The sequence below is a fragment of the Gopherus flavomarginatus genome, chromosome 14, assembly GCF_025201925.1.
Source record: "Gopherus flavomarginatus isolate rGopFla2 chromosome 14, rGopFla2.mat.asm, whole genome shotgun sequence".
Taxonomy (NCBI): domain Eukaryota; kingdom Metazoa; phylum Chordata; order Testudines; family Testudinidae; genus Gopherus; species Gopherus flavomarginatus.
The window spans coordinates 16767810-16784625 of NC_066630.1; the positions used below are offsets into that span (position 1 = coordinate 16767810).

The following is a 16816-nucleotide window of genomic DNA, read 5'->3' on the forward strand; positions in this document are numbered from 1 at the left end:
AATGTGCTATAGCTGGGAAAATAATCTACTGTAAAGGAAGACATCTTCAGCAGTAGAGGAACAATAAGATCTTTCAATAGAGCCCTGCTAAGCACAAGAGAATTTTTCCCTCCTTTTGAAATATTGCTCCAACCTATTTCATGACCAACCACATGAAATATGGATAGTGCAGTGCAGAGCATAAAGACTCCAAAATTGTGGCAGTTATGGATGTGAAACCATTAGGGCCAGTTAGATGTGAAGGCAAAGTAACTAGTGGGTGTCTTGGGGGGGGGGCCTTAACTGATGATTTTGTTTACAAAGGAATTTTTTAAATTACAAACATGCTTTATATTGATAAGTATTGTGAGCTGACTAGATTGTGTGCAAAAGCCTGCTGGTGATGGAATGGGATTGGGGAAATTTGCCATGATAGAAAGGGGGAGGAGAGTAAGATCTCATTTGCAGTTCTGTAACCCAATTTCTCTGTTTAAAACTGCCCTTTGGAATGCAGACAAACCTGTCTGTGGCTATGTTCTTGAACAGATGTGTGCACCTTTTTTTCACATGTGAAAAGTCATGAATGAAGTCATGAAATGAATTCTTTACATTGGTGTTCACGGCTGAGGATATGAGGAAAAGTCCCAAACTTGAGCCATTCTTTTAGGTCACATGAATGCAGGTGTGATAGCTTTAAAAAAAAAAAAAGTTTAACTGTGATAAAATCATGAGGGTTGGCAACACTGAAGAAGTTGGATGCTCTCACTTCTCAAAATGTATGTCCTCTAATCATAAGGGTCCCCTGGCTCATGTTGTGCTGTAACAGCTTGTCGGGCTGCTGCGCCTCTGCATGAATGCATGTTGCAGGTCTGGCAGGGTGGCAAGCATGGCATGCTAGCACCGGGCTGGAGGCTTTTAAAAATTTAGTACATTAAGATGATAATTCTGTTTGCCTGGCTTCTACCTGCATGTCCTAGCTGAAGGTTGATGAAGCAGTTGTTCTGATGGCAACATGCCGTATGGCAGAGCAGACAGGCAGAGTTTGCAGACAGTGACTGAATTGCTAGCTTTTGTAACATATTAAAGTACAACTGATGGCTTTAATTGCTACCAATGATCAGATTGAGGTGGGCTGAGGAGAGGACTTAATCACACGTGTGGGATAGCTGGTTGGCAAAGAGGCACTGATGTTCACATTGATGGTGGTGGATGATAGTCTCTCCCCGTGTGTGAATCAGCACTCCTTACCCAAGGACCTTTCAGAAGGCACAGGGATCTAGATTCACAGAGGTACTCAGGAAAGTCATAGTTCCACATTAGGTACAATACACAGGAAAAGTTAGGTGCCTAAGCAAGTGATTGGCAGAAGCCAGCAAGCTGAGAAATGAACTGTCTAAGCTAGCCAGCAGAGAAATGCAGAGGAAAGGTCCAGGGCTTAGGGCCCAGATCCACTATTAGCTGTAGGGCTCTGACTAACAGGCCATAGGGAGGTACCTAACTGCACAGAAATTGGCCCCCATCAATAGCCCAGTGGTCAAGGCACATACCTGGGATGACAGGGAGCTTTTCTTTCTGATTTGTTGGAGGGAACTAACCACCAGCTTATTTGGATTTGGGGGGGCAGGCTCTCACTGCTGAAGATATTCCACTTTGTATAACTAATTAAATAGTTATTGAGCCAGAGAAAGAGACAAAGTGAGAGGCTGATTCTGTAACCCAGTGCTCAGAGCACTCACTTGGGATAGTGGAAAGCCATATGCAAGTGTCTATTCCAACAGCTATTTTATTAGTGATATACAAAGTGGTGCAGCATCAACAGGGGAGGTTGAGAGATGGCTACATTGGAATACCTGATAGTTTGTTGGTTAGGGCACTTTGCTGAAATGTGGGAGATCTGGCTTCAAGTCTCTGCTCCAAATCAGGCAGAAGGACTCAAAGCTGGGTCTCCTGCAGGAGAGGGCTCAGATTACTGGGCAGACTGGGACACATGCATGCCACCCTCACCACCCAAATTCTGGTTCTGCTTACCCCTGCCTGTCTTCTGTATCCTGTACCGCAGCTGGCCCTGCAGGCAACATAAGTGGGACAGTGCCTACCCTGAGACTCATGGTGGGGCCTGCGTGTGAGTTAGGGCTCCAAGCAGTTTGGTTGCATCAGGACTTTAGGCACCTTTGCAGATGCCTACTTGTGAAAACGTAGGCACCTACCGCATTAGATGGCAGCTGAGCAGGAGTTTTGTGAATGTCAGAAGCACTTGGACACCTCAACCTTCTTTGTGAATGGAGCCCAGGGTACCCAGTTCTTTTCTATGGAGGGGAAAAGGTTCACAGCAGTCACAGTGTGGGCTGGCAGCACTGCAGGGGCTTATGCCTTCCCTCAGCAAGATCATCATCTCTCACCAGCTCCTCTCCTCTGTTCTGATGCCCTAAGGTAGTGATAATGGAGAGAACAGAGATGCTGCTACTATACACATGCTTCTTGGAGCACTGGCAACTCAGGAAGGGATCCGGGGATGCATTATGTTCTCTCCTTAGTAGGGGCAGAGAGGGGGGCATTCCCTGCCTCTTCTAAAAAAAAAATAGTTTTCCGTGCGGGGGGTTACTTTTGGTTAAATGGTTAAAGCCTGTGATTAACTCCACTGTCAGTAGAACAGACATTTCAGGGCTCTCATAGCATCAGGAAGCTTTCAGATAGCATAATGGGTCTCGTGATTTCCTTTCAGTATGTGGCTGTCCCTCCCCCTCCTTCACACCAATTGCAGAATTCTGTTTCTCTCAACAGACCCCTGTGCCCTGGCAGAGTGATGGGAATGTGTTACCTTTTATAGTCTCCCTAATACTACCCCGGGGATATTTTCTATCTTTTCTGGGTTTTTCTAGAGCTGAAAGAATAACTCCGATGCATCTAACCTATTTCTCTTCTAAAACAAACTGCTGGAGATGTTATACTACATGGTAAAAGAGCAATATATGAGGGGAACTACAAAGAATGATTAATCACACAGGAGCTAGGGCCTTGTGTTTAAGTGGACTTATTAGGCCTTGGACAGTTGAGATGCTTTGGACACATGGCAATTTTGACTGAAATCAATGGCAAAACTCCTATCGACTGTAATGGGAAGAGTATTAACAGCACTAGAAACTTAGAAAGATTCAGCTCCAGTAAATTCAAATTCATTAGTCTAGCAACCAAGGTTACTGAACATTCAAGTCATTCATTCAAATGTAAAAGTGATTTTTTTTTCTTCAGCTCTGATTGTGTCCTTTTTGCATTCATTTGCGGAGAGCAGTTGAATAATCTCACTTAAATGTGCCCAGAAAGCAAATATTTAGGCAAGTGCAAGCTTGAGTATTCACATCTGAAGTAGTATCCTTTACATGGTAACAGGAGGTCAAGGCTCCCAAATCCACTCACCAGGACCCTGATGTGAAACAATTAAAGCAAGCAGGCTAGGGTCTCAGAGCTTCCTTAGTAACTAGCGCCATCCTGGCATACACAATTACTTTGTCCTGTTGGTGACAGGAGGGGACAGACCTCTGCATGGCATGCACTATGGCTATTTTATAATCAGAATAATACCTGACATCGCTGGTGTTCAGTTTTTCTGAAAGACCCCATCAGAACCTTGGCACAAGCATAGTCACAGCAGCCAGACAAAGATCTGGCTGCACCCTTTGCCAACAGGAGAACACATGCATGTGCTTAGGTGACTGCAATGAAGGAAAATTAAATGTTAACACTGCGCGTGGCTAATGGATGTTACAGTAGCCTGTTTTTCTAGGAATAATGGTTCAGGCAAGGCTTGTGTGAATTAAAGGGTTAACAGTTTCTAAAATGACCTAATCCAGTATATCTATTATGCTTCCTGAATCACTCTATCTCCCTAAAATACTTACAGCCACACTGAATTCTTCAATCCCTCTTCTAGACTGAGACTTCAATCCAATGCTCATGGAAGTCAATGGGAATCTTTCCACTGACTTCAATGAATGGTGGGTTGGGCCCTCTGAGAATGTATACACACCACACGGTGCATATCATGTGAGGGTACGTCTACGCTACCTGCTGGATCATGGGCAGCGCTGGATCTGTCAGAGATTGATTTATCGCGTGTAGTGCAGACATGATAAATCGATCCCTAATCACTCACCCATCTACTGCTCAACTCCAGCAGTGCAAGAGATGGAAGCAAAGTCGACGGGGGAGCAGCAGCCATCGATCCCGCACCGCAAGGATGTGAAGTACATAATTTTAATTCGATCTAAGATATGTAGACTTCAGCTACGCTATTCTCGTAGCTGAATTTGCATATCTTAGATCGATCCCGCCCCCAGTGTAGACCAGGCCTGAGTAACCACAACTAATGCCCATGTTCCTCAGCTCCTTACGGCCATTGTCACAAATTGCAGTAACCCACAGTCTGCTCCAGTATGTCAGGAACTCCAACCAAATCTATAGTCACCTCAGGACTGAGGAAACCGATAGGCATGAGCTGCACAAACTCTAAGACACAGCCAACAAGGCTCTGGGTTTTAGAGTCCAGAGAATAGCAGCATGGACTGTCACACAAATGCCACTGTTTTTTTTTTCAAAAACGAACCATTTGTGGGAGTTCTGCAATTGTTAGTTAATTAAACACCATTCCCAGAATTGTACAGGTAGCATCAGTTACCCAATAAAGAATTATGCTAATTTCATATTCACTCGGATGGGTGGGGGAAGAGGGCAAATGAAAAAGGACAAAAATCAGCAGGGAAAGAAAATTTATTTCCAAGCTTCTAAGAGAGAGCTACAAACAACAGAGACTAAAAACCAAACACTTAAAACTATTTTTTTAAAAATTAGTTGACAATGTCCTTTTAAAAAAAATTAAACATAAATGTAGAAAATGCAGTTATTAATTCTAAAACTTACCTAATAGTGAAATAAAAACACCAATGCTAAGGATGGAAACTTACCAATAGTTTTATTTTTTCTATGCTAATTTGTAAATTGCTATTATTATTATTGTTATTATTATTAATATTCTTAATTATTTAAATTTATGTTGGAGAAATGTGCAAATCTAGCAAAATATTCTTTGGATTATAAACATAGAAAAATCAACAAAAAAGGAAATTTGAATCAAGTTAAGAAGTAATAAACTATGGAATTACAGAGAATGCGTATGCATATAATAAAATGAAATATTACAATAAAACATTTTATAGTGAATTTGCTCCTTCAGTAAACTAAAATAGGGTTATAATGGGAAAAGTGAATATTTTATGAATATATGCCTGAAAATATATATTTTTTTAATTTTTAATAGTTAGATTTAAATTTAACTACATATGGGGATTTCAGTTAAGGAATACATCAAAAAAAATAAGATTTCCTCTAAGGTTATGTGGTTTGGTACCTGACTGCAATTCCAGGATGGGATTTCTAAAATTAAAGATGGAAAAATTCATATCATTGCTATTTATTGCCTCTTCTCATATTGCAGTTGCTGATCGTTGACCCTTACCACCAAACTATATTAAATTTAGCAGAATTACAGCTGCACGCACATGTTGAAAATGTTGATGTACAGAACATATTTTGGTCCCTTGCCCACTCCAAACTAATATAAAAAGGTTATAGATCAATTTTATTAGATTAAAAACATACATTACAAAGACCAACTCTGAAAGTACTCAATATTTCACTTATTAAAAATTAAAATGTCTTGTTAGCTGTAGATGAGGCAATTCTACTGAAGTAAACTAAAAACATTTCTAAGTACCAGAACCATAATTAATGCTCAGGTAAGGTAATTGTCAGGTAGAACAGTCTTTAGGGAATTACTAGCTCAAGTGGGTCAGATTTAAGTCTTTAGCAACTTGCAGAGCTTAGTACAGATATTATAATTAACACGTGAGGAGTATACCGTAAGTACAGTGCACTCCTGTTCATATGAAGTTGTTTCTGAGATCCATGGACTTTCTAGGCTATAAGATAAATACATATTACATGGGAAATATTTAAAAGGATTAAATTTAATTTACTCCCAGAATACAATAATTTTGTGTGAAAGGTGTTACTATACTCTGGGAGCAGCCACAAGCTGTAGATAGAGAGGGTACAAAATGTTCACCGGACACTACAGATTCTTATCTAAAAACATTTGTAAAACATCTTTGATTTTAAATAATCACTTAACAAGGCAATAAACCAACTACAAACACATAATAAATAGGGCTATTAAAAGGTCACAATTGTAGTAAATTAGTTAGAACTATAAATGGAACATTAGAAACACTACATGTTTTCTTAAATGCTTAATAACCAAAACAAGAATTAAAAAAAGAATCATTTTATTTCAAAGTCTGCTTCTTATATTGAAGCACATATTAAAGCAACAGTACAATGTTCATAAAATATAAGTGTGATGCTGTAACATTTCTTACATGTCAGAATACTGATATTTGTATGTATACTAAAATAAGAACTTTAAAATTGTACAAATAGATACATTAAAAATGACATAGAAATAGGGCGCCTCCCACTGCAACAAGACAGAGTTTTATATCTGGCACGTATTAGTTCAAGATGAAAGTATAAGCAAAAAGATTTACAAGAATCAGCAGTAACAAGTCTGATGCTCAAGAGACATTATAATTGTACATTGTACTGTACATACATCATATGGGTTTAAGCTGGCTGAATATTATATATTTCAAGTTTAAAAATGCACTACATATACGAGTGTCCATAGTTTAAGGCGAAATTACAGCTCAGAACTGTTATCTTTTTTCTAATGTGTGGAAGCTTCTTTGACATAAAAGATTTAGATGATCATAATACATAAAAGATTTCCCTCATTTGTAGGTTCACTTTTAGAATTTTCCTTCCCTTAAATATTTTGTACTTCACAAGTGGTTTTTTTTCTCTAGTGAAGTTGATAACCAACTTCTATATTTGCCTTTTGTAAGAAAAGGTACTTCACAGTATTTACCACTTTTATGTCCTTTTCATTATTATTAAAGGAATCCTCTTTGTCAAACTTAAATGTTTAAATGAGCCTTTTCTTGATTTTTAAAAAAATACCTGCTTACATTTCTTCTGGATTCTTCAAAACATCAGACACAGTTCTTAAGGCCAAATTTGTAACTTTATTGTTAAGAATCATCATCAAAAGTGTCTTTGGAACCATACAAGTCTGCTAGTTTCTTAAAACGAGGTCCCCAGTTTTGTAGATAGTCATAGTCCAAATCAGAATCTGTTGTCGCTGACTCTAACGAGCTAAGTGAACCAGCCACTGAGCCTCTTCCTTCATAGCCATAGATCTGAATAGAGTCATAAGGAGGAGCAGTTGGATCATTATCAGCCTCTTGTATTCTTGTGTTGATGAAATCATCAACATCAACACTATTAGGAGCTGGCCGAAGCCCTGGTCTTGGCATATACTGATACTCGGGTTTTATGTCTTTACGAGGAATAAACCCATTGATGCCATCAGGGTTCTGCAAAGTAGCAATGTCAAAGGCTTCAGTGTCTTCCTCTCCACCACCTTCATCATCATAAGTTATAATGTTCTCTCTGACATCTTCTTCTTCAAAAACAATTAAAGGTTCTTTCTTCTGCCTTTTCAGTGTTACAAATAACACTACAATGACTACAGAAAAAATAAGAATGTAAGTTGGGTTAATTTCCAAACAAAATCTATTTTTATAAATGATTTTTCTCTAAAGAGAAAGATCACACAGTGACTAATGCATATCACATTCTTGTCATAATTATTACATTTACTATTAGCTACTCCTGATGGCTGAGACACACAAAGTTTGGATACAGATGGGATATTTCCCTAGTTCTGAGGGGTTTCAGAGCCAAAGTTTTGGACTGGGCCCATTTGTTGCTGGATACCAGTGCTTATTATATGATTTGAGGGGAGGGATAGCTTGATGGTTTGAGCATTGGCCTGCTTAAACCCAGGATTGTGAGTTCAATCCTTGAGGGGGCCATTTAGGGATCTGGGGCAAAAATCTGTCTGGGGATTGGTCCTGCTTTGAGCAGAGGTTGGACTAGATGACCTCCTGAGGTCCCTTCCATCCCTGATATTCTATGATTACTTTAAGGCTTTGATTTGTGTACCACACCAATAGATTTCTAGTCATCACAGATCTGTGACTATATGGGAAGCCAACTATTCAGAAGAAAGGTGTACCTTCTTGAGATATGAAGCCCAATCAACTGCATGACTGCAAGGTAGAAATGAACCTTTGCTGTCCTGCAACACCCAACACTGAATTCTAATTCCACACCCTGCTGCCACAATGCAATAGGAATTATTCTAGCTCCAGATTTTAATAATTTATCTTTGATAACATGAATAGATGAAGGGACAAAGGCAAATATGACCTTGTCACTCATTTTTTTAAAATAAATGTTGCCTTATAGAGTCATCTAGTGATTTATATAGATACTTCTAAATACTCAGGACATGTATGGTGCTTTACAGCTCTTCTCTCAATGGCAGGTCTTCTAAGTCATCAGTTTGTCTTTACTTCTCCCTCAACACTAGGGAAGTTAAAGGCAAAGAGCTGGCATGAATTATTATTTCAGGCAGACCTCAATAAGCAATGGGTCATCCAGCGAAGGCCAAAAATCCAAAAACTTTGTGCATGGAGTCTGTTATATAGAGTACTTTACCTGGGCTTACTCAGGGTCTCAGCTCTAGTGAAAGGGAAGTGAAGAATACTAAATAAGTTCATCTTTATGAGGGAACATATAGTATGTCAAACGTGGCCAAGTCAGGGTTAACGTTGCAATATCATCAAAAGCAGATAAATAGGTAGGGAGTTTCCTTACCTAATAAAATCACAATGCAAGCGAGAATGGCAATTAAAGCTCCAGTGCTAAGTCCAGCATTGAGGATGTAAGCTTCAGCATTACACGAGAGCATGGAGCCATTGCTGTCACAGCCACAGACTCTAATAGTGAGGGTATTGGTGCTGCTCATTGGAGGGATTCCACCATCGCTTATTACAATAGGAAGAAGGTATAAATCCTGCTTTTGTCGACTAAAGCCACCGCGTCTAACATAAATACCCGCTGTATTATCTATTTAAACAAACAAGACAATCTTTAATCATTCAATTTCTTCTCAGAATCATCTTCTTCATAAATATTGAGAAACTACATTTTGCTACAATTGCTTTCACAGTTTTAATGCTGTATTTATATACAGTAAATTGATTGTCCCATTTCTAATGATGTGAGAAATTAAATATCATAGTTCCTATATACAGTATTGCCCTATTTATTTAAATTATTCCAGGGCGGGATATGAAATACAAGGAGTATAGTGCACCCCCAGCCCTTCTTGGTTGCATTTCACTTTTCTTTTCCTGCATAAATTATTCTCATTTATTATTTCTGTTCACCCTTTCATTGTCTACCATACGGGAATACAGCACCACAAGGAAAATCAAGGCATTTATTTATAAGGCAAGAGTATTTATGACAGTTTTAAAAGAGGTTGCAGATACTGCCAAATGCTTAGATTATTAGGAACATATACACCAGTAATTCACGTTTTCTGCAACAGCGGGTACTTGCTAAAAAGAGTGTTTGTGACCAAAAAACCCACACAAAAACAACAACAAAAAAAGGATCCGATCATGCAAACAACTACTGCTGGTTGTGGTGCTCAGTATAAAGAGTAGCCATAATGGACCCCATTGGGCAATTCACAGTACTAAGCACTATGCCAAGTAGTAAACATCTGTAGAATTGTACCTATGCTAATTCTGGGCCTGACCCAAAACCAATGGAGTCAGTGGAAAGCAAGACTTACATTGACTTCCATGACCTTAGGATCAGATTATTTCTACTCAGACTATCCCCTTAAGATTATAAGGATTCGATTTTATATAGATGTTGCCCAAAGACACTTATAAGAGTGCAATTCCCACTGAAATCAAAGGAAAATGCACACAATATATCATGGCAGAATTGGTCCTTGATATTCCACATGGCCATTTCACTAGAACATATTTAAGTAAACAATATGCTGACAATCAATATCTCCTCAGTGTGCTTTGATCCCAGAAACCAGAAAGCTTGAAAGTGTATATTAATATAAGATGCTTCTTAGTGTATGTGCAATGTGCCTTGACTGGCACATGACCAAGGTTCATCACTGAATTTGGTCTGCTGCTTGGATCATTAGTTTCCCCGCCTGGGCCGGGTACTGATGGGGAGTGCAACATGACCACTGAGCTGTGCCCCCCCCCCCCCAAGATGTTTGAACATACACACTGAATTACACAATGATGCTCAAAAATTAACAATTTTAAGTGGGTTTGGAGCTATACTTTACACTGAAAACTTGCCTCTTACTTTCCTCTTTATCCAAGTTTCAGTTTGGATAAGTACCCAAGCATTTGAATGTTTATTCAAATTCCTTAGGACAAAAAAATTAGGCAGGAGAGTCTGTAAAAAGAGGCCTTCTTATGAGATTTCCAGTGTTTCTTGTTTCTGGTCAGACAGTAAATACTATGAAAAACAAGCACAGTGCTTCTTTGTGACATTTCTTGTGCTGCCAGACCCAGGACACTCAAAACTCAAAAACACTGCAGTGAGTGGAAGAAGCAATTTCATCCATCTTTTTCAGATCCTCAGAAAAGTTTAGATTGATTAATGTTCAGCTCAGATCTCACTTTGCCCAAATCTCTTCGTTTTTTGTTTCTCACTTTTCCAAAAAGAAAGAAAAATGAAAATAGGACTATTCTTTTAGTTTTCTTTCTTAATCAGGACAGGTTAGTCACCTTCTGTGGCATCCATTTTGCTGCTGCTTCGGGATACAGCAGAACGGTACAAAGACTAACCCTTTTCCTATTGAAAACTCAGCATAAATTCCAGAATAATCCATTCATAAAACTTATTTTAATGAGCTGACCAATGTTATTTCCAGAGAAACCTGTGAATAAATTAGACCTAATGGGGCACAATCTTGCCTCCTACACTCAAAGCCTATGCAGAGGGAATTTTTGGAAGAAAATCTCCACGAGGACTTCCTTGTGGAAATCACCTCACATTGTCCCATGTGTTGGACAATGTTTGCTGCAACCCCAAACCTGGTAGATATGTAGGGATCTGTAGGAGGTTAGGAACATATCTGGACCTGATATGGACCTCACCCCAGCTCTCTGGAAGTCTGACTGCATTACAAAACAGCATGATACTTTTGAATTTTGACAGTAACTGGGTGGTAATGTTTTGCTTGAGATGGAGAAGATCATGGTTCCATAGACCCATAGGGATAGAAGGGACCACAAGGGTCATATAGTTAACCTCCTGCCAAGATGCAGGATTTGTTGTGTCTAAATCCTCCAAGAAAATGGCTATCCAGCCTCCTTTTGAAACTCGTCAGTGAAGGAGATTCCATGACTTCCCTAGGCAGTCTGTTCCACTGTCCTACTATTCTTACCGTTAGAAAGCTTTTCCTGAGATTTAATCTAAATCTCCTATGCTGTAGTTTGAACCCATTGCCTCTTGTTCTGCCCTCTGTGGCAATGGAAAACAGTTTTCCAAACTAAACATATAGAGCTCCTTCAGTCTTTGCTCATGTGGCTTGCATTCCATCCCTCTGATCATCTTTGCCACTTGCCCCTGGATCCTTTCCAGTTTCCTCTACATCCTTTCTATACGATGGTGACCAAAATTGGACACAGTACTCCAGATGAGTCCTAACCAGCACTGAACAGAGTGGTATTACCACCTCCCATGACTTGCATGCCGTGCCTCTGCTAATGTAACTCAACACTGCATTTGCCCTTTTTGCAACAGCATCACACTGTTGACTTATGTTGAGGTTGTGATCCACCACAACTCCCAAAGCCTTCTCAGCTGTGCTGCTGCCAAGCCAGCTATCCCCCATTCTCTGTTTATGCATTTTTCTTCCCAAAGTGTAGCACCTTACATTTGCCTGTGTTGTATTTCATTTTTTTTGTCTGTAACCCAGTTCTCCAATTTATCATGATCCCTTTGAATTTTAGCTCTATCATCCAAAATGTTGGCAATCCCATCTAGCCTTGTGTCATCTGCAAATCTGATCAGTATGCTCTCTATTCCTACATCCAGGACATTAACCAAGATACTAAACAACACCAGACCCAGAATAGATCCCTGTGGAACCCCATTTGAGACCGCCTTCCAATTTGCTATCATTCCATTAATAGTTACTTATTGTTTAACCAATTATATATCCACTTAATAGTAGCTCCACCGAACCCACATTCCTCCAGCTTTCTTATCAGAATGTCCTGTGGGACTGTGTCAAAAGTCTTGCTAAAATCCGGGTCTATTATGTCCACCATATTCCCCCTATCCACAGTTACCCTGTCAAAGAAGAAAATCATGAATACAGATGTACAAATACAAGGGGTCTGATTTTTTTGTATTTGTAGCTTTGGCAGATACTATACAATCCATTTCAAAACCCATTTGTGCTGCTAAATATTTACAGTTTTATCATTTTATAGGTGGCAGTGTCTGTGTAATAGTCTTCAAATTACAAGGGGTTCGAGTGTGGTCATAACAATTTGCTGTTAGTTGAAACATGGCATCCACTGTGTATCAGCCTTGTTTAACTCCTTTTTACATTTTTTAGTCTAAAAAAGTATCCACTAATATTAGTCTAATGTACAGTATTTTTCACACTAGGAACAATAGTCCATTTCTTCTCAAACAACCAAATAAAAGCTCACAAGATGTCAAATCATCTTCATGGTGAAAGAGCTTGTAGGCTGATGGACACAGGGCTACCTCTCCTGCAGTGGACACAGTTGCCCAGAGATTCCAGAAACAAGACAGAAGAGACTTTAAGAGCCCTGCTTCCAACCTCAGCAAATGTCAAAATGGTACTCTGTACACAAACAAAACTCTTGACAATTGATAACACCCGATTGTGCTGTTACTTTTCTGATTTGGTTATCTTATGCCAAGATCACAACAATTTAATTACAAAACAGATCTGCCTAACCCAAGCAAGCCTAAATTTCCTTTCCCACGTATTTCATAATGTGAATTGTTTAGACTTGTTTGCTTGTTTTCTGCTAAGTAAGAAGTAACTAAGTTTCCGACAATTTAGGCAATCTTGTATGTTTTTCCTTATTTGACCAATGGTCAAAAGCAAAGATTTGGAATTTGCAAGTTTCATAAAAGAATTGGGTGAATGCTTAAAATAACTCAAAGATATAGTAATGCCTCAGCAAAACAGTTTTCAAAACTATACTGAGAGCCACACAGTAGGGATTTAGGAAAACTCTGATGCCCATTTAAATGACAGATAAAAAGGAAAGCCACTCAAAAACACCGTGTGAAATATTGTTAAGTCCACTACCTGTCACTTCTTCCTCTGCTCTACTCTATGACCAACTCTCATATCCAGTATATAATGTCCATAGGAGACAACAAAACCTTAACGTCTCAGAACAAAGGCAACATGTAATCCAGGGTAATATTTTCATCCTTGCTTTTTCATCATTTTCATGCCCTTTGATTCCAAAACAAAGCCTAACTGTAATCCGGGTAAATGGTATTAGGACGAGCAAGAGACGTTAAATATCCATTCTGCAAGAACCATACTGCAGCTGCTTGGTTGGCAATTTCAAGGACTACAATGTGCCACAACATGTTACAGAAGGAAGAAAACATCCATCCGAAATACCTTTGCAGTCCATTCTGGAAAATAACATGTTTTCATTTTTCCAGTTGCTATTTCCTGGAGAATCCCTCTAGCTAGATATTACTTCAGGTGACTAGATCACCAATGCTCTTTGTGAAATGGCTGGTATTCACAGATAAAATTGTATCATATCCACCAATATTTATATTTCCATTTTTGATTTTCTTCTTTGCTTCTTGCAGTCTTACCCAAACTTTCCAACTGTCTTTCTCCATGAAGGTAGCTGTTGCTTGGTTTTTATTATGCTGTTTCTATGCACACCCAGAAAAGCAAATAGTTGTTTGACAACAGAAGCTTATTGCAAGAGTGAGCATTACGAGCTGCTGCACCAGAGGTGAAAGTGTTGACAGAGCAGGGAAGACCAAACAGATTTCTGATTGTAATTGCCTAGAATCTCATCAGGCAAGGATTATTACTGGGTAAAATTCTATGGTAAGAAACAAAGGAGAATTGCACTGGAGCCCATGTCTTTTAATGAGGGCCTCAAAACCCATTGATCAGACGTGTGGCACTGAAGATCAGAACATGTTGCCATTGAAATAAAAGCAGTAGAATTGGACCATGAGTCTTCCAAAAGTCGTCTCTTATATTTGGGCATTCCAGAACATTATCCCATCAGTGACAAGGGCACAGCATAAGGCCAATGCACCAGTTTCAGACCAACTGCCTTTGTGCTTGACTCTGCACAGCGTGAATCTCTGCCTAACAGTACCTCAGGGCAAGATGGAGTGGGGATGAAAATAAGGAAACATGATTTATTAATAATCTGTCGCTCTTTTCTTTTTTTAAATATCGTGGACTGGCTACTGCTCTTTTGGAAGGCAATTTCAAAACACACACTGACTTCAGCGGAAGTCGGACTGGACACCAAACGTATACATAGTCTGGGAAAATGAGGTACTGTTTATTTACAGGGTATAATGTAAGTAAACACTCAGAGCAAAAGTGCTTTATCACAGCATGAGATACCCCATTATCTCATGTTTTCTAGAGAAAATACCCTGAGCTGAAAAACTTGGTAACACAGAAGGCTTTTAATAGGATGTAGAATGTGATTACTTTTTCTGGATTACTGCAATATGTAATTACTTTTAGGAGTCAGGAGAAAAAAACTCTATTAAATTATAATTATAGGACTGTATTCACTTTAAAGTTCTGTAATAGACCTAAACATTGGAGTTTTCATTAACTATTCTCCAAAAGTTAATACAGCCATTTTTTATTTGAAACTAGCTATTCCCTATGAAAGAGGTGGCATGATACAAAGATTATCCTGATTTACAAATGAAAAAAGAAACTTTAAATGATTACATAAGTTATTTGACTTGCAAATTGTAACACACTCTGAAAAGGTTTACTATCTAGACATGCTTACAATTTTAACCTGTTCACTTACATCTCTAACTCTAACTTTTTTAATCAGAAAAGAGTTCAATTAACCACTCTGTTCAATTTGTCTTATAAAATGTACATGAATATATTAAGGAATGTATGAAAATGATGGAGAGACAGCAAAGTATGAAAAAGAAAAAATGAAGGAAGGATTTCATTATACTATGTATCCTTTCTAAAAGAAAATTATGTGGACAGAGATTTAAGTGACCTAAAACAACATTGTCTTGTTGAAATAATGTATTGCAGTAGTGTCATATAAAAGCAGTGTATTCACTGGACTATCTGCATTTCCACTATAAAACCCTTTTTTATCTGGGTTGAATTTTTCATTAAAAGAAAAAAAAAAGAAAAAGAAAGAAAGATGACTTTGATGCTTGTAGAAATGAAGGAGTAATAGAACTGGCTCAAACCAGAGACTGTGCTAACTTCCCCCTGAAGCTGTTTCAATGTATCTCAGTTCTGACATGGGATGCCCCTGCTATATTAGTCCTGAACCTCTCTTAAATAAACTGCAAGTTATGCCAAATGGTGCCAAACCGTGGTGGGTTTCTGATGCACACTAATATCCATTAGAGATTTAGCTGATATTACCAAACTCTCTGCTAATCTCAGCTTGAAGCTAGGTCTCCAAAGGTGAAAGGCTAGTCCATTATCTTTCTATGCACTCTAGCCTCTGTTGATATACTGCCCCTAGAATATCTTTCAAGGTGAAACACAGTCTAGAAGGAAAAGAGCACATTTTCATTTTCTTTTTATTGATTTACTTATTTTTCTTTAAAATATATGCTTCAAACTAATTTTATGTTCCTTTTTTTCCCCTTTCCTTTTTTAAATAAAGGAAGGTAAATACATATTTTCTTTGAGGTCCTTTACCCACTTCATTTGAGTGTACAGTTGCTATGTTGAGGAACCTTGCTATAAATATTCATATTACTTTTTTTTTTAATGCATCAGAAATTTGGCCAGGGAGTTCTGATAGTTTTCTTCAGCGTTCAGAAAGGAAGAAATCATCCCAAAATAATACAGGAAGTTTTGTAAATGTTATAATCAGGGCCGGTACAACCATTTAGGTGACCTAGGTGGTCACCTAGGGTGCTAGGATTTGGGGGTGGGGGGGCGCCATTTTCTTTGGCAACGACAGCGGCAGCCGGATCTTCGGCCACCCAGGTTGCCACCGGCATTTAGGCGGAGGGAGTTGGGGCCGGGGGGTACGGAGAGGGCCGCCTGCAGCAAGTAAGGGGGGGGTGGCGGCACGCAAGGGAACTGCCCTCCCCAGCTCACCCCTGCCCCACCTCCTCCCCGAGCACGCCATGGCTGCTTCACTTCTCCCACGTCCCAGGCTTGCGGTGTCTAAGCTGATTGGCGCTGCAAGCCTGGGGGCGGGAGAAGTGAAGTAGCGACGGCGTGCTCGGGGTGGAGACGGAGCAGGGGTGAGCTGGGGTGGGGGCGGTGCCTCAGAGCGGAGAGTGGGGATTGGGAAGCTGCCGCAAGGGGGGCACCTCAGGGCGGAGGGGTGAGTGCCTCAGGGCGGGGGCACAGGGGGGGCAAGGTGGAAGTTTTGCCTAGGGCGCAAAACGTCCTTGCACTGGCCCTGGTTATAATATTTGAGATAAAAAGTTCATGTTGGATGTAAGTAATCAGATCCTGTTCTCTTTTATCCTGATGTCAATCTGGAGTAATTCTACTGGCTTCATGATTTAAACCAGTGCAGCTGAGATCAGAATT

General features: G+C 39.4%; 1 protein-coding gene across 3 annotated transcripts in view; it reads right to left on the reverse strand.

Moving 5' to 3' along the window:
• Positions 1 to 6300: 6300 nt before the first annotated feature.
• The window catches only part of CDH11 (cadherin 11), a 99771-nt gene continuing 89255 nt past the window's right edge, over positions 6301 to 16816 (reverse strand). For all 3 annotated transcript variants that reach the window (XM_050923185.1, XM_050923184.1, XM_050923186.1), the window contains 2 exons: positions 8815 to 9066; positions 6301 to 7618 (listed from right to left, as the gene is read on the reverse strand). In XM_050923185.1, coding sequence (XP_050779142.1) covers positions 7122 to 7618; positions 8815 to 9066 — 749 coding nt within the window. In that variant the 3' untranslated portion in view covers positions 6301 to 7121. The remainder of the gene's footprint in view (positions 7619 to 8814; positions 9067 to 16816) is intronic.